Source organism: Diadema antillarum, unplaced genomic scaffold (genome assembly GCF_040938485.1).
Source record: "Diadema antillarum isolate AM-2024a unplaced genomic scaffold, OU_Dant_1.0 seq00000369_RagTag, whole genome shotgun sequence".
NCBI classification, from domain to species: Eukaryota; Metazoa; Echinodermata; class Echinoidea; order Diadematoida; family Diadematidae; genus Diadema; species Diadema antillarum.
The window spans coordinates 410,977-437,774 of NW_027271370.1; the positions used below are offsets into that span (position 1 = coordinate 410,977).

The following is a 26,798-nucleotide window of genomic DNA, read 5'->3' on the forward strand; positions in this document are numbered from 1 at the left end:
TACCTAGGTCTGTGTGCGTTGAGAAAGGGGAGGTACGAGTTACGGTATCAGTGATCGAAGCAGGAGATCGAGCAGGTGTCCGTTAGGCCCCACTCTCCGTTTCTCTCTCTGACGCTCAGGATGACTATCGTACTCACACATATGATACTGACTTTGCAGGCATAGAACAATACCTATTTCAGAAAAAAAAAATCTGGGTCCTAGACTGTGTGAAACGTGCACCTCTATATGCATATTCCTCTTTTCCTCTTTGTTCCTTTCTACCTTCCTTTGCTATGCTATGATAAAATTGCTTGGGATGTTTCTTTCGTCTTGTGTTGTGAGTCCCTCGTCCGCACATGGTTATGTGATTCCACGCCAATCATTCAGTCAGAATGGATGTTGCCGAGCTGGAAGGAAGCGTTTTGACAATGGAGGATTCGGAACTTTCCCTGTTACCAGGATGTGGCCATTTCTTCTTCTCAGATTATTCTCTGCCAAGTTCGGCCGACTACGCAGATTGTACACTGTTCATCAGTAACATTTTAGGTAACCAGACACTGCCTACTCGCAGCGCCGGCTACTTGATAGTCCCCATCGTATTCGGCATCATCACCGTGGTCGGACTGGTGGGCAACTTCTGCGTCATTCTCATTATTGCCCGTAACCAGGCTATGCGGAGCGTCACCAATTACTTCATCATGAACAATGCCATCAGCGACATGATGTTTCTCCTCGCCTGTGCGCCAATCACTGCCTCATCTTTTGCTCTGCCCTCCTGGATATTTGGCGACTTTATGTGCAAGATGGTGGTGTACATGCAATATGTAAGTATAATTATATGTTGATGTATGATGGACGTACTTCTCTCCATGTCTTATTGAATACTGCGGGAGGTGTGCATGATAAAGGATAGCAACACAGCAACCTCCACTGGTGTCTTTTGGTTGTCATTATATATAAAACACTTTTGAGTATTTTGTCAATTAAGCGTTCATGGCTACATCATGAAAACTATACATTTCATCGGAGATTTCATATCACATACCAAATGTATTAGGAGCAGTTTCCTGTGCAGTTTATAACTATCTAAATGCTTACATCCTCCACTCCCGGCCCCTTCCCCTCCAAAACAGAGGAAACATTTAGTATGAGTGAAAAAACGCATAAATTGAGGATAAAAGCAGTTAAAGAGAGAAAAAAAGAAAGTATGCCTGTTTCTATGCACGCTCTCGTGCTTGCGTCCATTACAAGTGTTTGTGTTTTTAACAGGTGTGTGTGTATGTTGTATGGGTCTTTATTATCAAAATGCATTTTAGTTATGCGTTTTCAGTACATTCATAAATGTATCTTCTTCCTCGGTAAGTTAAATCTGAGAGGGCACGAGTCGAGAAATGAAACGAAGAGAAAGCTGTGATTAATGTCGTAAATGGCCTCTTAATCTTTTAATTATCATTATGAACATTTCATAACAAGGAGCGCGATGTTAATTCAGCGTAACAGTAACGTCTAATTTCAGTTTGTGGAGTCCATTGTTGGGCTGTTGCTGAACTATGGGTAAATCCTAACATAAGGTTGAAATATTGAACAGCGGCGAAAGACTACAACCATTTATTGATAGATGGTTATGTTTTGAAAAGGGATGCTTAAATTGTATCGAAAGAAATTAAAAAACAATGAGCAAAATGGATTTTAGAAAAAAAAGTTTATTTTTTTAAAGATGAGGAGATAATTTTGTCGCATGAACTGATTGCTGATTCAACTGAAAGTATGCGTATCGGTAATGATAACATTCTTCATTCTCCTTTCACAGCAAATGGTATTCAAAGTTAGTGTGGGCACCAAGGCAAAATCATTCAAACTCTTGCTTGATAACATTATCATTTCAGCAGGATTTTCTCTTTGAAAATTGAATTTGAACTCGAATAAAAGTAACACCTCTAAATGCCTCCTATGAGAATACATCGACAAACACGTAGCATTCGACAACACAATAACTGACAATTCGTTCCATATCGCACAACGTTTGTACTTGCCCATCTGTCACGACCAGCTAGAATCCTGGCGTCGGGTGTGTTTGCACTCATGGAGAGGCAAACACCGAATGAAAAGTGATTGGCATTAGTCTACAGCATAACTGACTTAATGCAGTTCGGAAATAAAAAACAATAACAAATGCCTTGATGCTCTAGGAGATAAACACCTTATCTCAATCTGTGGAGCTCGATGCAGATTCCACTGTCGCCTAGGCACAGTGCCTAATGCAGCTATAGTAATGTGCATACAGTTCTCATTCTGCATTGAGAATTATGCTTGGACCTATATGGAGTATGCGAATTGCACAAAATTAAACAATTACATCTTATTCTCTTTTTTACTGTCTTTCTCAGACTTCTTTTATTCTTCTTCGTCGCCTTCTAAATTTCGTCCCTTTCCTCTCATGACTGAGTCTATTCTATAGTTTTATTTTCTATAATTACTATGATTTCCATAATAGTCATTTTGTTATTTCTACCATTACGATCTTTATCATTGCTTCCGAGTATTTTTTTTCTTCCCCTCGTTGGGAAGGAATGGTTGAAGTCCACTTCCTTGGAGAATCCTGTCACCTTCTCAACCTGACTCGGATGTCGAACCTGGGAAGATGCTGTGTGCTTTACACCTGTTCAGATGGCGGTGCCACCGTGCTGGAACAGGCCGTGTTTGCATGCTCTGGACTGAGCCTTTTATTTCAAAGATACTAAATGAGGCTGGTCATCAATCAAGAATGAGTATTCGGGGGCTGCGATTTGATGCACTCTTTCCTCCCTCCCTCCCCCCCCCCCCCTTTCTCTCTCTCCCTCTCCCTGTACACACACACACACACACACACACACACACATATATATATATATATATATATATATATACATATATATAGATAGATAGATAATTCTATATATATGCGAGAGAAATAAAGTCTGAGAAGGACGTTGCTCTCAAATGTATGTTCGCTTGGTATTAGACCCTGATAAAGGCCGCAGGCCTCAATATTCAAAGCTTATAGAAGCAGTATTTGAGACCAACGTCCGTCTCTACCACATTTCTTTCACATAGACTACACTTAAAGATGAGACACCGTGCGCGTTCAGGTCGAGACCAATTTCCCACAGTATATATATATATATATATATACATATATATATATATGAATTATCTCTCTCTCTCTCTCTCTCTCTCTATATATATATATATATATATATATATATATATGTGTGTGTGTGTATATATATATATATATATGTGTGTATATATATATGTATATATATATATATATATATTTCTCATATTTCATGACAAAACCATATATGATATATATATCACTTGGGAAAAAATCATCAAATCATCAGATTACAATTTAACACACAGAAACTTATAGCTACAATAGTAAGAGCAGTGAAATCAGAGCAAATAGACAACACATGGCTATCTTTAAGTAAATGACGGAACCAATGCCTAGGTCCATTACGAATTAGAGTGCGAAATGTGACGGAACCAACTAAAAGTAATGCTTGTAACTATTAGTCGGTCCCTCAGATTGAATGCTTTCATATGATACATAGGAAAACAAATTTAGCCGTGAGAGTAGAAATGCTCAATTTTTGCTGATATTAGTAGTAAACAACAAAAATAATTGACCGAAAATGGAGAGGTACAGGTATTATATTCACTTCAGTTTCGAAAATACCGTTTTATATTGTAGGGTTTTAAAAGGAATGGAAAAATGATATCAAACAGAATTTCAAGCTACCTTAACGCCATACGTACATGTCATTAACATACAGCGAGTAAAACGGATTCATTGTCATACTTTGTTTTTAAATAAAGATTTTAATTTGCTTTTGAATATGGGGAGGGAATGGTTAATAGTGGTATCATTAGGATGATCATCCAGACTTTAGGACCATGACACTTGATTGTTTGTTGTTGTTGATGTTGTTGATATTTTTTGGCAAAAATGTCAGTGTTGAATGCCAAACCAATCTCCCCCCCCCCCCAAAAAAAAAGGAACGGCTTTGTCTTGTAGGGTAACAGTAAATTCGTCGTTTTACCGTTTTGTTTTGTTTTATTTTAGAGAACAAATGGTTGAAAATATACAGGGAAAATCATCTGTGGAAAATCTCTACATAAATGCACTAACGTTATACAGAAATAAATCACTCACCATATTCTTTTTTCCCTTTCATTCTCAAACTGTTTTTTTTTTTCAGTTTAATCGATTTGTAGTTCAATTTCTTCCGGGGAAATCTGGAATTGCCGATCCTGATTTCAAATTTGTCTTTTGTCGATCATTTAAGAACAAAGTTTATTCAATTAATTTGTCGCACATTCTAGTCATTTAACATTCAAATTCGTCCGTCACACTCGCTGCACACATAACAGTAAAAGCAATCTCATCTTTTAGCGATCATTTTCGTCAATTTTCCTTCAAATTCACCTCATAACTTTTCCATTTTGATTAGATATACATGTAATTATACACGCAATATCAGAACCATTAATTATATTGTAACTAATTTACTCAGCTTTTGAAGATTTGACACATGCATGCATGCACGTATATGCGTGTGTCTTTGTGTGACTTACTCTAACCATAACATCAACACGCCGGATTGTGTGTGTGGCACGCCAGTTTTCCTGCTTTAAATATTTTCTTCTTCTTTATTACCAGTATTACAAGTATTCCAGTTGGAAAGGAACTTATCATTCAAACAAGTAGCAACACTTTAAAGAGCTTGAATTGTTTTTGCGAACCTTTTCGAGGACCTAAAAAATAACATCAATTTTCATCAAGGAATAATTAGTCTATGCCAACAGCCACAATGAAGCTTCATGTTCGAGTTACACTTCCATGAACTTTTAACATGCACTTTCAACAAAGGCTGTAGGCCTACATCAGGAAATTTCCTGTAGAGGAAGAGATACGCTCCTAATGCCCTTACCCAAACTTTCAGCAGTTAAACGTTTCCTTCGTTAAAGTGTACCAACAACCATGTAATGTAAAGACAGTAATGATAATAATATTATCCTATTTACCCAGGGTAGCCTCTTCAAGGTCACCACTGCTCTCCCATCGTATCCGGGCAATTACCCATCCCCCCCCCCCCCCGGCTAAATACTGGTTAGTGGTAAGGACTGGTTAGAGTAAAGATTAGGGTTAGGGTTAGGCTTAGGGTTAGAATTAGGATTAGATTCAGGATTAGGATTAGGATGAGGGCCAGGGGAAGGGTGCGGGGTAGTCGCCCAGGGTGTAATTGCCCTAGACCCCTCTTCCATATGACCTGTCATTTTTATCACCCGAGCGTTGCCGGGCAGCCATTTATACAGCTGGCAACTCAAACAAGTGAAGGAGTTACACTTGTAAATGAACATCACCATTTACCAGATTTCTGTTTCATTTTCAGAAGTGTTTATCAATTATTCCATTACAAGGAATACTATGACAATCTGTACGGGGCTACTTTACACCAAAGGCTCCTGTAATGTTAAACTAATCAGTCAGCAGCAAGAAAGTCCGCCAAGTCAAATGAAAGCTGTCAGTGTTATTTTTCAACATCTGACAATAAGGACACTCCTGATACACATCAAATGTATCTGACGTAGGACATTGATGAATTATTCTTATCACGTGTATTCAGTTTGTTCATCATGTTCACCTACAATTTGATATTCTGTTGAATACAAGGCTTTTCAAATGACTGTGTACGTACATTGTGGATTATTTTGGAACCAACAGGTACTACTCATGATTCATAAAGACAAGTAGGTGACTCCTTTATCTAACACGCTCACCTGTTAGTTAACTATGTAATTCAAAGTGGTTTTTTTGTCGGAATCAGAGTGGTAACTTATCTACACAGAAATGTTTTCATAATTGATTATTGATAACTGATTTCAGAAATTGAAAAATGCAAGTATGCAGGACGTGCCCTTTTGTCTTGTTTGTTTTCTTTTCTTGACACGTTCTCGACATATTTCGTCGAGATAGTCCAACGAGCAACAAGTGGCTTTTCCTGCATGACTCTGCAATAATTCTAATGAATGTCTCTTGCACTTTAAAAGACAAATCCTATAAACAGAAGGCAGATTAAGCTGTTTATTAAAGTCAAATATCAGGTCAAAGTAATTGAAAGAGGAGATGTTTCACTCAATATTTTTTATGTTGTGGTGTAAAGTAATATTTTGATGTAACTCACCACGTAATGGAAATACACTACGGAGAGACGAGTCGCAGATTTTCCATCTGCGGTCAGTTTCGACTATTTTACAATAGGGACTTTTTCATCATCTGCAAAATACACTTCTTTATTTGTTTTTTTTTTATTTCACTTTCTGACGTGCTGTGTATACAATCTAGACTGCATTGGAAAAATGTTAACCTTCATTTGCCTATACGTTCAGTTATAAAATAGATAGTATTATAAGTACTTTCATCCCAGGATTCCTGGTGTGACTTTTCATGAAACCGTCACTCTTTCCCAAAATCTAAATGCCTTTTTATACCGAGGAGCTCATTGCTCTCAAACTTTAGGTCACTAGATTATTCGGAAGTATAATACTGTCAGGCGTAAGAAACAGGAATAAATTTAAAATACCATAATATTTATAAAGGAAGGGTAAACCCAAATAAAACACATTTGAAAATCAACGTCTGCATCTACTTTACCTTGGTCGATAATTGATTCCATTACGTTGTATTACGAAAAACAATTTCCCAGTGTATTTCCTCAGAGGGACACCTTGGAGGAGAAAATTTGACAAATAAAACGAAGATTGTGGTACGTAACATGACTCTGAGGTCAACTACTCTCGTGTCACACATTCGAACTGTTTTTTTTTTTTTCTTCTCTACTTCTTCGGGGGGAACAAAATATCTCAGGTGATATCTTTTTACAGCCCAATAGAGATTTTTGTTATTATATATATCTTTTTTACAGTCTGCATCTTCACGGTTGAGAAAATTATTGCAGAGACATGCCGTCTGAATAGATATGCCAATTCTTACACTATGGTGACAAATTTATAAAACGACAATGAAATTTATAGCACACACCACAATACCTTGCATATTGAATCATGAGAAAGTGATAGCAGAAGAAGGAAAATTAACTTTATTGCACAGTTTTTTTTTTCATGAATTTAAGTAAATGTATATAAATTTTATCTGTGGAATGTGCAAATCCAGTGTCTAGTTCCGTATCGCAAGAAACGACAGGAAAATTATGCAGAATTCCTTAACGCACTCATGATATAGTGTTAATGTATAATTGGATTGTAACAAAGGCAATATCATGCAATAATAATTTCTGGGTGTAACTGCAATGGCTGCCGATCCTATCACGCCACATTCTGGGAAAATGGAAGTGATTCGTTACTATCACATAAATATTCCGCGCATTTGGGGAAAGTTTGTGTCTCTCCACCTTTCACTACTGAAGATTACACGTACACCATTAAGGGAATGGCATCTCGCATGGCCTTTTCCTTTGTGTTGACAAGAAATAAGTTATTAAGTAATATTAATAGGAATGGATGATCTGCATGCAGCGAAAGGTGTTTATGAACGACTTTATCAACTTAAGCAACCATTCATTTAATTGATTTAACCAGATATCTGAGTGATTTCATTTGATTTTAAAAACAATGCCAATGTATGTTGTATGCATCGCAGAAAAAAGTGTAGTAACCCGGAGATGATAACAACATGTTTGTTTGTTTGTTTGTTTGATTTATTTTTCTTCCAAAACAATTTCATACATAAATCAAAATTATTTTCAGTAATATCACATGGAATATCAGTAAGCAGATTACAAGTACATGATTCAAAAAAGGAAAATCGATGTGTAAATTAATTTCATTAACAAATTATAAATCGTATTACCAATTTTCCAAATAATTATCTGAGAACATGTCTTTATCTATATTTCTGAAGTACCGGTACTCATAGTCATCCCGACTCATAATAATCATACCTATTTCCAAACACGCACAAATTCGAAGATAAAAGACAACAATGAGCAGATTGGCATTTCAGTGTCCATTTCATTCCGTTCTGGAGGTGGACTAGCTTGGTAGATGAAAAGTCCTGACAATGGTCAAATGACACCTTTGTATAGCCGGAAATCCATATTGGAATAACGTGCACCAATAAAATCAGTCAAAGGCACGAGCGGTGCCCGCATTCTCTGTCTGTTGGGGACGAGCTTTCAAGAAGACTCCAAGGTGTATGTAAAACGTGAGTGCCCATTAAAGATCGCAGACAGTCAAATAGAGATCCCTCCCTTCTCTCATCTCCTACTTAAATCGCTGCCTCCTTTGCATATCAAATGACGAATCATATGTATTGTATCCTACTTAATGACTTTGATACATGTATTATGTGATTATTTAACATCATTGCATTATCACACAGTATGTCTAACAAAAATTACAATCGGATTTTCGCATAGATAACTTTCAACATGTTTAAACTGTGTAAATGTTATTATAGGGTCTAAAAAAATAACATCTTACGTATATTTTGAAAAAAAAAACCCATTCAATTTGGTTACGTGGTCAGAGAGAGATATGGATCGTTGCAAAGCATGTCATGGGTTTGTTTCTTCCTAGTTTAGCACTTAGATGCTCTTGGAACTGCATATTGATGTGTGAGCACAACGACCAGAACTTGGAGGGAAGAGATTCCTGACATGCTCTACAAAGATTCTTATTTCTCTTGACCACTGGAGCAAATAGAATTGGTTTTTCTGTAAGATGTGGGCAATAATTATATATATAATAATTATTATATATATATTGGGATAGATTCACTATATTTAAAGTTGTCGTTGCTGAGGGTCCCGTTATATTTGTTGGGGGGGGGGGGCATACGGTACACGCACACGCAAACCCATATAATGTGAATAATATACACACACTCTTCTATGAGTCTTTGCTTACTGTCTCACAGGCTTGCCGCTGCTGATTTTATTCAGTTTAGCTTATACTGTTTTCTTTCTCTGGTGATAAGCATTGAAGTTAGTATAGGGGTCTATGACAGACTCTGTAATATTGTCTCATTGTGGCTGATGCTCTGGAACTGAACGAGTAAACTGTGATGAGACGAATGTTATTTCTACGAGGCGTGAGCTGCAGTGCAGACTGCATAATAAGCCCTGAAAATACGTGGGTGTATCAAGTATTGAATGTTGCATCACCGAAACCATTTGGACCATGTTTCTTCCAAAGTGTTCCTCTGTCGAGATCAACGCATGAAATGCAGATTTTGTTAAATAAATACTGTTCCATATGCAACAATATATAGTTCGTAAAAGGCTGTTTTACTGAGCGAATGATTCGCGAAGGATGCCAATGCAAATGACGAAGGTCAACACTCGGAAAAGTTTTCTTTGTCCTGACAATGGAGCCGTAAACCATTCTCGCCCAGTTTGGGCGTATAGTTCTCACAACTTTGTGCAAATGTATGTACAATTGCTGAGCTATTAGTACAACTAGTTCACACATACGAAATTACGCTACCTAACAACGCAGTTATTCGAATAATCATGGGGGAAAATGTTTCCTAGGGAGTTGACTGCTGTCTTTACTTAAATCCAAGTTCGCAGTAGGTCGCACACATATGACGAAGTTTTTAATTCATTCTCGAGAACTCATGGGAAAATCACGACCTGCGATGCTGTATGAACGTTTGGAAGGAATTGAAATCTTTTTAACCCCGCCGAACTAAAAACGACCCCCAAAAAAGAAAAAGAAAGAAAAAAAAACCAAAAAATTGAAGGCGCTTACAAACCTCCGCGCTGGTTAAAATGCGAATGTTTTGCCATTGTTACGACATTCATATCCTTCACAAATCGCTCGTGTGCCCGTGAAAACAACCCTAGAGTTATTCATTCGTGTGTGACTTTTCATAGAAAATTCATAACCGTCACTAATATGTTATTATGTGATCACACGAATACTTTTGCGGCCGTTAGATTTTGTTGTTGTTAATGTTAGTTGTTTAAACCGAAGGTATATCAGGCATTACTGTTTATTCTACTTCCGTAATTTGACAATGGCGCAAAATAAACTGTAACTTAAAATGTGTTAATTCCCCCTCCTCTCTCTTTCTCTCTCATTTGCCCTCTTGCTTTTGCGGAACATTAGTCATTTGAGATTTCGCTGTTGTGGCGTTTTGGAGGATTCTTCCCTCCAGCTCATCAGCAAAGAGCGGCTGGTGCCACTGCGTAAGGATGGAGCATCCTTGCATTATAAAATGCATACTTGCTTATTATGTTTGGTGTCTGATAGTGTGGAATATTGGGATTAAATCATGCAAAAGTTTGTGTGAGACACAAACGCTTATTTGTTATTGTGAGGTGAAGTGCATCATTACTTGTTGATGGATGAAGTCACTGCTGGTGACGTGGCCAGGGAAAGCTCGGACAATTAAAAAAAGCAACTATTAAGGTAAATGAATGTAATAAATCATGTATAATACCCCTTTAGAAACGAATTCATTTTCATCACATAAAATATACACTTTTCATACACATAGGGTGCCGCATCAACGAGGGAAGTGTAGAACATTACATTAAGTAAAGTAAAATCATATTACTGATTATTATGTGTTGCGCTGGTCCCAAATGGGACAGAAAATGGTAGTCCGCATCGTGCCAGGCTTCTACCTAGGAATTACATAGGAATCAGTGTTTTTACTTAGGCCATTCTCTCTCTTACGCTCATTCAGTAAACATTTGTAGTTTCTGCGTTACCATGTGACACTTATTCTACCTTTTCGTTTGATAAAGTCCTTGCTTTGCGTGTTTACCACTTTAAAGTGTTCTCACACTTATTTTGAACATGCTTTTTGAGCCCAATGCACTACATAGAATTTTTTCACCAAATTCATTGGAACAAGGATTCATTGCATATGTAGTGATTGAATACTGACCAATTCATCAATGGCAAAGATCAGAATACATGGATTGGTGAACTTTCGAGCTTAGAATCCTCCCTTGGGGCGTCTTTCGCAACTATGTACTATTATCAATCTCATTGTTGACCGCTGTTTCTGGAGACCATCTTGTTCATTTGACATAGGAAAGGAAAAAAAGGAGGAAGATTGAATAGCATCCATAAAGTGTTTATCCTGACTTCAGTTTTCTGCGCCTCAAACTAATTTGAGACGAATAACAAACGCGATTTGATGACAACACAGCTGCCACACTATAGGGATGTCACGCAACCTTTCCAACAGCTCACAAACACCGTTAAAAAATACAGAAACGTCAAATATGCTACCAGACATTTCATCAGAGTGTCACATGGGTCTTCACAATCCGAATGGGAGCGTGGATCATAGGCAATTACTTAAATTATTCTCCTTTCTCTCCCCAGTTGGTGTGATATGGATCCTGCAAAGGAGGGATGCAACAACTGTTATATAAATAAGCACGGGCTGATGGACGTGGCTTTCCATTGATTTTAAGTAAAGAGAGAAGTAGGGATAAGCGCAATTTTAAAGTAGGAAAAATCGGCAATATTGCCTGGTTCATCACCACAAGGCACATGGATACTCCTTGGCTCATTGTCCACATTTTATACAACTTGGTATTATTAAAATATTCTTCATATCCAATTGAACGCATAGTAAAAAGAATCTTATAATGATATGATTATAATATATACATATTGGAGTGTTAAGGATCTATCAAGTTTTATACCTTGCTCAAGCCATAATTCAGATTTAGCTTTACAACACAATTGAATATGTGACTAGACTTAAAGACTGAACCAACACTGATCGTATTTTGAAGCAGCTACCAAAATCATGATGTCTGAAGTACAAGTTTCATTGATTTTTTAACTCCTCACTGAAATGAAGTTACCATTCTTTTTGTATAAACAAAGATTCATTTGCACCGTCATTGCAATTTCTCACAGTGATTTCTCACTAAGCCAGTGATTGTCTTGAAACGACGCTGAGAGCTGTATAGGACTGATTTCTCTTTTGATTTTTGTGTAATATTTCCCTCAGTCTTTTTGCGAGGAAAGTTTTATTGAACTCTCAACCTGAAACACGAAGAATCTCGGTTACTAGTACTCCTTACCATGCTTACTGTAAGTTTTCCTAATTATGCACTAAAGTTTTAGTGGTTTTTTTTTTTTCGTTCCCTTATCACCACAAAATATTCAAGCTTATTATCATATATATCATATATGTATATATGGAGAGCGATAGATACATATATTTATGTATATTTGCTCTAGCTAACTGCACTATTTCTTATCAAACAATAACTTCATCACTTGTCAATGTCCACGTTACTCAATATAATGCTTGAGGCGCTTCATCTCACGTGCACGGCTGCTAATTCCCGGTACTACCTCCACCCTGAGGATGAGGGATCGAATGTGCAAGTCCCAAAGTGGGCGAAGATAAAGGGAAGGTATGGACACTTCTTGACCTTTTAGACATCTTAAGTTCGAACCACAATCATGATTTTTTGTTTTAACATCAGAAATATTTATAAAACCCTATATTTTGACATCTTCTGTAAGAGCTTTAGTGTTCCTAAATTTGGCTCTGTCTGTGTGCAATCAGCCCATATCTATATTCTTTTCTAAGGTAAACAGACGCTGATATCCTATTCATACGGCTGTTAAATTAGTGCTCCATCGCTAGGAGTGATTGATTTTATACCACATAATTAAGGTTGACATTTGTCTATCACTTCTATTCAATGTAATTTCATGAATGTATATAAACATAAATCACTGCCCATCATGGCAATCAGGTTGCGTACATTTGTCTTTTTTTTTCAAATTTTCGTATACAGACGGAATTTTCATTTGTGTCGGCTGATGGTAGATATGATTGGAAAATTCACGGTCATATCAAATCTCAAGCTACATTGTCTATCATGACTTCAAATATCAACTAGCTATCTTCCTTGAATCGACAGTAACTTCGTCTTCCTTATGAGCATACCTACTATACCACTTTTTTAAGAATCTTACTTCATCCCAGCGCACCTGTCACATATGTATTCACACAAGCCACGTGACGCTGGAGGACGCTTGCTTTCGCATCGCAAAGTGGTCTGGCGTCGTCGACCTTGATCGACCGTCTGCGCATAGGGTTTCACACTATATCCGCCTTAACAGGTTGAGAATACTTTACCAGGGCTCTCAACCACTCTCTGGTCATGCTGCCGTGGTAATGCGAATCATCTCAAGAAGTACTCGTTATCGCAAAGGCCAAATCCAGGAGAGTTCGTTATCGTCGAGATGATTTGAATGTTGTTGTTTTTTTAATGCATACCTCCGCGAAGTCTTTCATCGGTTTTTAACATACCTTTCATGAAATTCTAGATTGATCCCGACTCAAGCGACATGTATAGAACTCTGTCTCTCTCCAAACTGGATATAGTGTTAACAGGACTATTGTGGTTTCAGTTGTCGATTTTTGGGGGGCATTTGAGAGAAATCGATACCGATAGAATATAATCAAACTTCTTGATCATGTTTTGGCCTATGAATACGATCTATCGAAAGATTTGGAATGTTAAAATGCAATCTGTATTTGATAGGGTAAGTAAGTGCAGCTTATATTTCTGGATGAAGACATGACACAAAGAAAATACTTGCTTCGGTGGAAGCCAGTGACTCTGCTCGGTTAACACGAGGAAATGATGGCGAGTTTTTTTTTTTTTTATTTTTGTCAACTGTATATTCCACGTACGAAGAGAATATTCTAATCACTACTGTCGTTGCTGTATACACGAAACAATGTACATGAACAGGCCCTATATAGCCGTTTTTATCACTCACTGGATTTTAACTCGTAACGGACAGTCATGTGCCACGTGTCACGTATCACGTTCACGGTTTGCGGGTTTTCGTAAAACAGGTGACCGTAATTAAAGCGTGAGACATAGCTATACTATTCGTTTATTTTCCACGCTTGTAGAACACGTAATGTCGTGTTTACCAAACAGTGACCTGAAAATTCAAGATGTTTAACATTGCAAGCCCTTCTTACTGAGACTAGTTATGCTCTCTCTCTCTCTCTCTCTCTTTCTCTCTCTCTTTCTTAAAATTTCTTAAAAGTTTTCCATTGCACCAGCACATTGCACGAAGCTCAAAATTTAACAGAGTAGTATTGATATTGAATTCATTATGTGGATCCCCCCCCCCCACACACACACAAACACCTTCATGTTGACCATTGGATAGGTCGCTTTGACATTTTTTTTTTTATTTACATCCCTATAACGAGTATTGGAACGGCCAAAGCAATGCCCTGCTGAGAAGCCTGCTACAACATATACCGACCAGTGCTGGCCAGAAAATACAACACAAACTGGACGAGAACCAGATCAACCACCTGTAGATTTAAAGCCGACAAAAGGGGAAATCGTAGGGGAAAAATAACTTAATAAAATACTTAAATGTATACTTTTAGATTATGTTTCTTTTCTATTTAAGGAATAGTGAAAAAGAGTTTTATCGACTGAGAATAGACATGGAATATTCACCAGCATAGGAGTGTGTTATTTTAGTTCCGCAAAAACTTGCTAAATTTTTCTTTTAAAGGCATAATTTACCATTTGAAGATGAAACAAAAACCCAGCAATAGTGCTTTAAAGTAGTTCTAGAATGTGAGTAAGGGATAGAAACAACCAGTAAAATCAATGTTATGTATTATTAGATATAGTATACAAAATGTGAACAATAGATATAATAAAAATATTTCAGATTAAACCGTCTAGTTAGGGTTTATTAAGAAAAATACTGATATCTCCTTATATTTTAGGCTTCATTGCGAAAAATTTATATGGTAGGATGTTTTGTGGAACAACAGACCTACGCATATGCATCAAAATAAAAATATGATATCTTGAATATTTTTTGGAATCACTGCTCCCAAAGGTAAACTGGACCTTCAAAGTACAATATTGCAGATGCAACATTTAACTTTTCCCACTTCACACTGAATGGGTTAAATTCTTTGGTGGAGAGGATATCAAGAAGTATATGATGTTGGTAGATTTATATGCTGTTTTGGAAAAACCAATATAATTGTGGAAGCAACATAAACAAAGAGGATTGAGAAAGCTGCTTCTCAGCAATAACGTGACAGAAGGACTGTTATGTTAGTCCGCACCATAGCAGCAGTCTACTTCCACAAATAAAAAAAAAATCAGGAAAGAATGGAGGGTATCATATATGCTATCTAGGTGACCATATGAAATGTTGAATTAAATGTATTCCCATAAAAAGGGAAGGAGATCTGTACATGGGAAGAGAGTACAGGTATATAGAGTGAACCTTGCATAGAAGATGAGGAAAGTGCTTTGCCTCATTCAAATTTCTGTCAAGGGGCATATTCGTGAAATGTTCACATATTTTCTTCGTTTGATAACAATCCGATTCTTAAACTACCTTGTTTAAAATATCTGCAACATAACTGACGTGAACATGAATCTAGAGAGCCTATTTATATCCTGATTGCAAGTTTATGTGTGGTCATTAAACAATACTTCAATTCCTTGTGCTCATCATCTTTCACTTTCCCATTAGAGCTTCTCGGACAACCATCTGTGGCCCCAATCACCTCCTCGCTTCGGATAATTACAGTATATAATATATGTTGCAGTTCAGGGAGGATAAACACATGTTATGCTTTGCTTGCAAGTCGACTGTGTTGTGCTACCTTCTTGAGTCGGTACCCGTGAGATAGAGACACAACACCTTAGATAGGCCATAACGTTAACCTATATCCAGCCTAATCCTGAAAATCCCCACAAATCCTTCATTTATATGAATGTCTTGCTTTCAAGTCATAGATGTCTATTGTGATGACAACTTCACAATTTAGGGGAATTTCAGTGTACAGTTTTCAATTAATTTTTAAGGGAATGTGGGGGTGTGATCTGTTGTCTGCTACTGCCAAAGTTTTGTGCACTCCTGTTATCAAGGGTTGGCTCTTTTGTCGTCAAAGACATAATTTAGCTCAAGAAGTGTGTGGACCTGTGTAGCGACATGAATCGGAATGAAGACTCTCGGTCAACCCACACAGTACAGACCCACGCTTCAGCTATAGACAATGCCACGCAATCTGGATAATCCTGTTGATGTGCATTTTGCACATCAATGACTGAAGAAGCGCGAACTATGTGGTGAGTGTTTTATTGAGTAGATTTTCTGCGTGTAACACAAGTCACAATTTCCGATGGAATTTTGTAGCCAGCAGCACCATAGACTTAATCAAGTTCAGGGGTTTCTATACACGCCATGGGAGGTTATGTCTCTAGGCCTAAAACAGTACGTTAGATATCTAAGGTTACCACATTTTAACCAGCTTTTCGTGTCTTTCACCAAAGAAATAAACTAGAAGCCAAGCATGCAATAACAATAACACATACACTCCTATCAGCATTAGACTGTTACAGCAGGTGATTTGTCTTGTGAGCAAAAGTTGTGTCAAGGCCACTAACGATCTTCACGTAAAGCTCTACAACAACTCACTACTGATGGGGGGGGGGGGCGCTTCGGGAGCAATTATAGTCGTATTCATACCAGCGAAATTATTGTACACTTTTTATTTCAAAATGCTCCAAACAAATTATTATCTTGGCGAATCGCGTCAGACAATCTTCTTGTTAGGACCGTTCGATGTATTATCAAACAAATTCCAAATGGTGGAGGATTAACTTTGAGTCCTTCTGAGAACTATGTTTTGTTTTGTTTTGTTTTACGTTTTTTAATGCGTATTTGCAATACATGAGAACGCGCTGCGTGGCCTAGTGTTGAATGAGCATATCTTTAAGGCATTTCATACTCAGTAGCATTAGTAGCAAAAGTAGTGGAAGCAGAACTTGTTTCATCCCCAACCCACTTCCACTCTGTCATACCATGCTGGCTATAACCCTTCTACTGAATTAGCCGAGCGTATTGTACATGTGCATCATACAAGTGCGGTTGCTGCGCCAAAACTATAGAATTACATGACATCTATGGCCTGAACCATTTTCCTTAGTCTCTTCTCAATTACAGGTTAAATTATTCTTTTTTCAAACATTGGCGACAACTTACGTGAGCTTATTCGTGGATTGTCCGAAGCATATCAACAAATTGTTGGGTCACGTACGTTACTCAACACTTCGTAGACTTGGAGCGATCTGTTTCAAGAAAAGTCACAAGACGTAAACGTAAAGTAAAGTGACACGTGATACTTGACTGTTCGTTGAAAACAGTGGAATTTTGAGGAGGGGAAGGATGATATGGCACAATATCTTTAGGTATTGTATTCGTTATTTGCTGAGACAGAAGACTTTACACAGAGCCTGTGCACCTATGTTGCACACTTTGAATCACCAAACCTATTCTCTTGTTTGCATCCGCTTATCATATTGTTTTTCACCTGTCTCAACCTCAGCAACTGGTATTGTGCATGTGTGTTCTGATTTTGTGGGTATGTTCCTATGGTGCCAGGTAAAAATGGCAGAGGTAAAAATGGCAGAGGTAAAAATGGCAGGGGTAAAAATGGCAGAGGTAAAAATGGCAGGGGTAAAAATGGCAGAGGTAAAAATGGCAGAGGTAAAAATGGCAGGGGTAAAAATGGCAGGGGTAAAAATGGCAGAGGTAAAAATGGCAGAGGTAAAAATGGCAAAGGTAAAAATGGCAGGGGTAAAAATGGCAGGGGTAAAAATGGCAGTAAAATGGCAGAGGTAAAAATGGCAGGGGTAAAAATGGCAGAGGTAAAAATGGCAGAGGTAAAAATGGCAGGGGTAAAAATGGCAGAGGTAAAAATGGCAGGGGTAAAAATGGCAGAGGTAAAAATGGCAGAGGTAAAAATGGCAGTAAAATGGCAGAGGTAAAAATGGCAGGGGTAAAAATGGCAGAGGTAAAAATGGCAGAGGTAAAAATGGCAGGGGTAAAAATGGCAGAGGTAAAAATGGCAAAGGTAAAAATGGCAGGGGTAAAAATGGCAGGGGTAAAAATGGCAGAGGTAAAAATTTGAGAGGTAAAATGTTAGAAGTAATGAGAGTGATTTCGTCAGAGATAAACGTATGAACGGTAACCTAGCCAGAGCAAACTGTACTTATCGAATTATCACATCCAAACTGCATATTTGAAGAATGTTTATTTAATTATGTTTTAAAAAGATTAGAGCACTCAGTATTCTGAGTATGATTCAAGTGTAGTGGCGTAATCTGTCTGTTCAGAGGTATGATAAACCAGCTAAGAGCCTAGTAGGCCTACACTCTAAGAAAAAAAGGTTCTCAAATGGTTCTCGTCGGCTCCAAAATGGTTCTCATCAGATGGTTCTCGCAAAATGGTTCCGATGAGCACCTATAAATGGTTCCCAATCGAAATGGTTCCGTTCGTCACCATTTGCTAGTATGCGACCCAGAGTGTTATTTGTGGTACTCCTGCAGGTCAAACAATATCTTTAGATCCACTTTCATTTTTCCGCTTGCTATATATTCGAATGCCAGATGTAAGAATCACCAAAACTGTGGTATTGGTACAAAAATATTGTATGTGTTTCTACTGCTGTGATGATAAAAAGTACATATTATTTTAATCGTAGACTAATGACTTCTCTTGGCTGCGTGCCAACTGACAGCTGCCACCATCCAATTTTAGCGCTCGATCAGATATGCGTACGCGTAAACGTACACATACTAGTACTGCACTGTACTAGTATAGGACTATTAACCGCGGCGGCACGCGCCGCGGCTATTATGTAGCCTGTGCTGCCTGCCTGCGCCTATGCAAACCTACAACCACCGCATAGCGGCAGAGTGCCAGTGCAATACCCATGCCTGCAGCATACAGCAGCAGACGGCTAGTGAATAGTGTAGACACTGTACTTACACATAAACACATCACACCCATAACGAGCGGCACCCGGTAACGTTAGACATTAATTTTGACAAAGTGGACTGGAAACGTGTCACTGTCAATTCCATTTTCGCCATGGCAGTCATCACAATTTAGGAGAAGAGGTAAGATTTTTAGTTTTATGTGGTTTTATCTCATTTTTAGATGACATTCGTTGGTACAAAATCAAGTTAGAATGTTACGTGTTAGCGTTAGATTCATCACTCAGTTTTCGTTTTCAGTCAGTGATTAACCTTAACGGTTAGCTAGATCCTAATGTTATTGCTAGATCTAATTTGATCGAAGCTGCTATCTTGTGTAATGTTTACCAGGTACAGTAGATCCAGATCTAACAATAACATGTTAGGCCTGACACTGCTCCCAATTAGAAATTTGGCATAGCAATGGCTCATGGGCTAGCCTGATCAGACGCCGTGCAGGGCCGGAGCATGGCTGTCACGTTTTTACAGCGACTGGGCCGGGCTAATTAGCTAGGTATGCATGTAACGTTCAGACATTTCTATGCCTATTAAAAATAGAGTCTACTGACTCCGAAACATAGCCCAAACGCCGAACGCAAAGATAACTGTGTACAAGGAGCGCCCCGGGTTAAGGTCTATACCGTCTACATGATAAGGAAATTTGTTCTAGCGCTATAACTTATAAGTTATAACTGTCAGTGTTAACATTAGAGCCAATAGAGGTCTGTCTACAGCCCAGTAGGCCTAACTGTTCGGTCAAAATATCTTCAGTATGTTTTCAGGCTTGTTCTAAGTGAGGAGTCACGTCATGTAATGCAGTGTTCTGTTTATCGAATTATAGCAATGACATTGTTTTATTAACGCAGTGTAGGTCTATTGTATCTTTCAGTTCATATATCAGGGAAGTGGACACACCAACATGCACAGAAACCAGGGAACAAGTAACTCTGGCCGGGACGATGAAGCAGTACGTACATGTTCAGGTCGCTGGTGCGGTTAGGGAAAAAGGTAGACTCTACATTGATCAGAGAGACAGCCCATGACAGACCGTTGACAACATCGGCCAGAACCGTAGGCTTAACACTAGCCAAGAATGAGCAAGGCGGCCACAAGAATTCATCGATCAGAATAAGAGCCCGGGATAGCCCATTTGCAGCATCAGCCAGAACCCTGGGCTAGTAAAGAATGAGCTGTGTGGCTAAGGCGATCTCGATACATCGATCAGAATGACAGCCTGTGATAGCCCGTTGACAGCATCAAACAGAACCGATGGGCTAGTCAAGAATGAGCTGGGTGACCAAAAGAGTACATCGATCAGAATGACAATTTTAGCCCGGTAGCCCGTTGACAGCATCGACCAGAAACCTACGCTAGCCAAGAATGAGCTGAGTCAAAGAAAAAACACCGATACTGCCAGAGAAAACCTTTGAGAAATATGTAGATAGGGTAGGTAAGTCCGTTTGCATTGACTTATAGTGTATTTTATAGCTGCTCTTTCAGAATCTGCCGTCAACCAAATATTCATGTCAGGCGACTTTTTGTTGGTTTGTGTGATGGAGGGTCACATATGTTTTGTTATGATCTCAATACAGTATTTGCAACTTACAATGTACCAGTGATAATGTTTCACTATAATTTGCATTTAACAGCTTTGAATCAACTGTATTGGGGGGGGGGGGGGGACGTAATGAGATCAGACCAGATGCCAATCTGAGAAGTGGAGTCATTCATAGTTCTAAACTTTAAAAGCACAAACGGAAAATGCTCTTTATACTTCTCCAGTCATTGTGTGGTCGATTTCTGCACACTTTTAAAGTTTGCACCTAGACTGGTAAAACTTATTGCATTTATGCCCACGCAGGAATTACGTATTGTGTAGAGAACTGAAGACTAATTTATTTCAAAGCACTGATGCACCTCTTGTCACCAGTTTATATTGCTTTTGCAGAAATACAAAATGGATGTACGTGGTGGTGGTGTTTAAAAGACTGTTGGCAAATTTGGTGAACAAAATGACAAATGCTAACAACATATTATTGTCATAGGCAGGTTATAGGACAGCAAATTCAAACCTCAGCTTTAGGCCTGCATTGCATATAGTTTACTCTAATGAATTTGTTGCTCTGCTTTAAAAAAAAAAGTGTAAATGAAGAGTTTGTTCGCATAAACCGATAAGTCCATATTTGCCAAATGGAGATATTTGCGATTAAAGGTCAAGAAAAATAAAGAGAACAATAAGAAAATTTTTGCTTCTTTTGACCATAACTTCAAAAATGTACCTTTATATGTAGTAACCAATATATAATTTAAAAGGTATTATTTTGTACTTTATGACAGAGACCGTACTTCAAAATCTTCAAAAATGGACTTATCGGTTTTTGCTATCAAACTCTTCAAATTTTTATCGATTCCCAATGTTATATATTTTAGATCATGGTTGAGGAATTTTGTTCATTCATGCTTGTGAAACTGTGTGGGTGTGGTATCCTAGCTCTCTTCCCCTTTGGATTCTTATTATCCTTCTCATTATAAAACAATGTGTTCTTTTCTTTTCTTTTTTTTTGTGTGTGTTTTCGTAGGACATGCTGTAAATTGTCAGAAGTCATGATTAACCTGAATTGATACTCTTCTTGTATTTGCAGTTGTATAGATGTGTCTATGGTGCTTTCAAATTGCAGAACAACAACAACAACAAAAAAGGTCACTCGTATATAAACAAAGATAAGTTAATTCAAGTACTCAACGTTATGAATGTGAAGTGAAGTGAAGTGAAGAAGTGTAAAGCCTATCCTATCCCAAGTATCATACCAGCAATATAATGTATGTTTTCTGTGACAATACCAAAGGTCCTGTTTAATGGAATTGTTTTCCTGCCCTTTGTAGTTGCTTTTAGGACAAATATGCGTTAAAAGAAAAAAAAAACAACACCGAACAAACTAGCAAATATGTGGAAAAAGTTCCTCATACTACTTAAGCTGTACTTGACTTCTGCCTATTTTAAGACTTACACAATTACTGTATCTCATCCATGCAGGAATTATTTCACAGAGAATTAGAAATTTTGTTATGTATTTCAAAAGCCTGATGCACCTCTTGCTACTTCATATCATCTGTACAGAGATGTGTGATGGTGTTTCAAGAACTGCTCGGTACACAAATGACAAATATCGCGGGAAAAAATTAGTGAACAAATGAAAATATTTTGTTAAGAATATTTGACAGATTATAACGTAACAAATACAAACCTCACCTTTAGATTGTAAAAGTGAAGGTGAATAAATACATTTCTGCGAATTTGTGAAAGAGCAAATTTCTATGGTTTTCAGTTATTGAGTAATGTTTCATGAAAAAATATTGGTGAATGTCATGTACATGTATTCATGCTTGTGAAAGTGTGTGTGCATGGGTGTGTTATCCTTGCTCTTTTTTTTTTTCTAGCGTCAATGATAATGTATGATATGCTGATGTATTGCTAATATACATGTTTTGAACGTATGCTTGACTGATGAGATGAAATTCAGATGAATTCATTTCATTTCAAATGAGTTTGTGATGCACATTTTCAATGCAGATAGGTAATGTACCTTTAAGAATGGTGCCAGTGAAGCACCTTACCAGCACTGCATGTGAAACACACCAAAAATACACAGACATCAATTCACATACTACATGCTAAGAAAAAAAAAAAAAAAAGGTTCTTTTGAGCACCATTAAATGGTTCTCAGCACTGTCACAATAGCGACACCTTTTTTGGAGCCTGTGAGAACCTTTTTTAAATGGTGCCTGTCAGCACCTTTTAACATTGGTGCCCATTAGAACCTTTTCCAATGAAATGGTTCCCATGAGCACCTTTTGAAAAGAGTCAAAAAGGTGCCCATCTTTAGTCAAAAAGGTGCCCATGGGCACCTTTTAAATGGTACTCGCGAGCACCATTTCATCGGGAAAAAGGTTCTAATGGGCGCCTTTTGCAAAAGGTGCCGACAAGCACCATTTAGAAAAGGTTCTCACGAGCACCTAAAAGGGTGTCGCTATTGTGACAGTGCTGAGAACCATTTAATGGTGCTCAAGAGAACCTTTTTTTCTAAGAGTGTATGGGAAATTATTTTTGTTATTCAGTATTATTATTATTATCATTATTATTGTTATTATTATTATTACTATTACTATTATCTATTATCTATTATTGTAAGGGGGTTCCAACAATGCTGCAAAGCCCTTAAACAGTATAATCCTACGTTGTTTCGCCAAATGAAGTTATCATACACACACACACACACACACACGCACGAACCCACTTTTGGTATACATATACTTCTACACGCAGATATACATACTCTCACATACACACTCTTACACAAACGAATTCCGCTCATGTCTAGGCTAGTATATTGTCATTATTTTTCATTTTTTGAACTGTTTAGTGTACAGAAGTGAAGGAGACATAGAAGGAAACCGCTAATTTTTCACCTGTTCTATGTTAATTTCTCACATTTAGGTTTCGTAGGAGCCTATTTATCTCACAAGGCCTGATCAGGACATAATGTAGAAGTAAAAATACAAAACGCAAAAAAAAAAAGAAACTAGAGCAGATGTATCGGCAGACATAAGTAAGCTCTTGCAAAATATTTTATTACATTGTTCAAGTATCACATGGCGCAAAAACAAATATCTCGAAGTTTAATGAACACTTTGTGGTCACTTTACAAACTTATGCCTATTAAAACTGGAGACGAACTTTAGCAATAAACTGTTCTACTGAGAGAAAAAACCGATAGTTTGCCATGGGATTTCTTTCAATCATTGTTGAACGAATCCGCAGGCGAAAAAATGTAAATATTTGATGCCTTTCAAACTTAGCTGTTACCCCAAAGCATTGGCGTAACTCCCGAAACACACCAGAATCAGGTCAATAGCACCATTAGACCCAGAGATAATCGCAACTGTAGATTTCAAATGGCGACCATTTTGAAATCCAATATGGCGGACATAAAGAGAGAATTCCAAGTGGCCCAATATCTGAAAATGTTCGCAATAATGTTAATGTACATTTGTGCCAAATTTGGTGCTTGTATCACAAAACGCGCGATAGGTTTGCTAAGCTGCCCCACTAAGAGTATTTAGTGATATCCCTATATTATATATAAAACATTTTCGTGTAATTAATGATTTGTTTAACCCCAAATTTGGGGGGGGGGGGGGAATGGGACATCAAGCGGGGAGAAATGAGACAACCTGGAGAGAAATTGGATAACCATCATGACCAAAGTAGGATTTACATGTGCCGCGGGGAGAAATGCAACCGTTGACTGCCCTATTAAATTTCTCCCAGTGGTAACAGAAACAGTAAAAGATCCCTGCCAATTTTTCATACCTGCATGTCTGTTATCAAGCAATTTTATTTTCAGAAGTTTGCACACTTATTAAAATTAACATAGTATAGGACCTACCATATCTATAGTAAGTTTGATATTTTACTGATAAGATGAGTGTACCTGTAGAGCTGTAAAGCGGTTAATATGTCCATTTTCAGGTGTACCGAGGCTTATCTTTTTACTGATATAATTGGATTGTTGCCTGGCCAAGCATTTTTCAAGTTACATGAGTGTCCCATTTCTCCCCGGTCTCCCCCGTGCTTTATTTCAGAAAGCACGAAAAGCCCGTATTTGGAGAAAGGTGTCAGAAACATGAAGAAAAAAAAATCTGTCACTTTTACCTCGTCCTCTTGCATTTCAACGACTAAATTGTTATCAATGGCATTTTTATCTCTAGCATTTTGACCACTGACATTTCGACCACTGACAACTTTACCTCTGACATTTTTACCACTGACATAATTATTTATATACCTCTGACATTTTTACCCCTGCTATTTTTACCTCTGCCATTTTTACCTCTGCCATTTTTACCTCTGCCATTTTTACCCCTGCCATTTTTACCTCTGCCATTTTTACCCCTGCCATTTTTACCCCTGCCATTTTACTTCTGCCATTTTTACCTCTGCCATTTTTACCTCTGCCATTTTTACCTCTGCCATTTTTACCCCTGTCATTTTTACCCCTGCCATTTTTACCTCTGCCATTTTTACCCCTGCCATTTTTACCCCTGCCATTTTTACTTGTGCCATTTTTTCCTCTGCCATTTTTGCCTCTGCCATTTTTACCTCTGCCATTTTTACCTCTGCCATTTTTACCTCTGCCATTTTTACCCCTGTCATTATTACCCCTGCCATTTTTACCTCTGCCATTTTTACCTCTGCCGTTTTTACCCCTGCCATTTTTACCTTTGCCATTTTTACCTCTGCCATTTTTACCCCTGCCATTTTTACCTCTGCCATTTTTACCTCTGCCATTTTTACACCGAACCGTTCCTATTACACATAAATCTTTTCTTTCTTCAGTTTCATTTACCATTGCTTTATTTCTATTAATACTCCAGATAGCGTCCATTACACCATGAACATGAAAACATGATACAAGGATTTAGGATGGGGCTACAGAAGGGTAAGTAAGGAGTTGTATGCCGGCAAGTGCCGTATCGATAAGAACACCCATTTTGCAAGGTCAAAAGCTGTCGAGTAGAACTGAATTTTCTGTCCACGGTTTATGCATTTGATCAAATTACACACACACACACACACACACACACACACACACGCACACTCACACACACATACACATACACACACACACACACACACACACACACACACACACACACACAAATGCCTAGAAATAGAAAAAGATATACAAGCCCACTCATCCAAGAATTACAGAGGTTCGGTTCTGCTCATCGCTCTGTACCTGTGCCTCTTTACCAGAGCAAGAGTCTTATGACGGAAAGACGACCCCTCCCCTACCTCCCCCCCCCCCCCAAAAAAAAGAAAAACGTTCCGCTCCGCTATCCTTGCAGTTACAGCTTTCCGCATATACAGTACTCTATGTATTTGACAGTGAATAATGGTAAGTCCTACGGTCATTAGGCTTGTCTGCCCCCTTGATAAAATGCACACAGAGCGGTCATAAATGATTTGAATGATTCAAAGGCAATACGTCAATTCCATGTTTGAGAGAAACTTATAACATTCAAAGAAAAGTTTCGAATATCAAAACATTCTCAGACTTTTCAATTCAGACAGGGAATAGTGATAATCAAACTTCCGACATCTGACATCTGAGCAAGTGATATTATGATTGTGTGTGTGTGTGTGTGTATGTGTGTGTGTGTGTGTGTGTGTGAAAGAGATTATATTTAGAGGTGAAGATGTGCAGTTTTTTTTTTCTAAACTGACGCCCTCGTATTTCTAAGATCGCAAACTATGCAGACTGACATTTATTGTTCATGGCAGACAGGCCACAAAGAATCATGTTAATGTTGTAGTCCTAAGGATAAGTTTTGGATGTTTATCAATGGTATTCTGTTGATAACATCGACAGGCAAGTACATCATTTGAAATAGCAACGACCCCTTTCCCTGTCGTGATCAACGTATTACCAGTAGCCTGCAAAGGTCAGTTTAGAAACCACAAATTGCAATAAGACCCACAGCTTTAATGTGCAATGCCACAGGAAACCTCAGAGATACGATGCCCCTGCGTAGAGACATGATGATGGAAAACGGGGAACACCTAGTCTTTTTCACGTTGTCATTACCATTGTTACCAATGCTGAGAATACAATGGAGCTACGATCACCTGCCCTGCAGGCTCCCGATAAGAAAAACGCCTTGAATCCATACAGGAGCGAAGATTTGATCTACTCTGGTGATAAAACTGAAGATAATTAGTAATCTAGAGTAGTGGCCAATCATTAAATGGTTCGAACGCAAAAGCACCGTAAACCGATTCTTTTGTCACCTGAAGCCAAATCAGTGACTTGAACAATAGTTCTGGATCATAACGATGATCTCTATATCAGCACTGCAGTT

General features: G+C 38.0%; 1 protein-coding gene across 1 annotated transcript in view; it reads left to right on the top strand.

Annotated features, from left to right (window-relative positions):
* Positions 1-374: 374 nt before the first annotated feature.
* Positions 375-26,798, top strand: part of LOC139731402 (G-protein coupled receptor 54-like) — a 131,700-nt gene continuing 105,276 nt past the window's right edge. The window contains exon 1 of the mRNA XM_071642290.1: positions 375-806. Coding sequence (XP_071498391.1) covers positions 375-806 — 432 coding nt within the window. The remainder of the gene's footprint in view (positions 807-26,798) is intronic.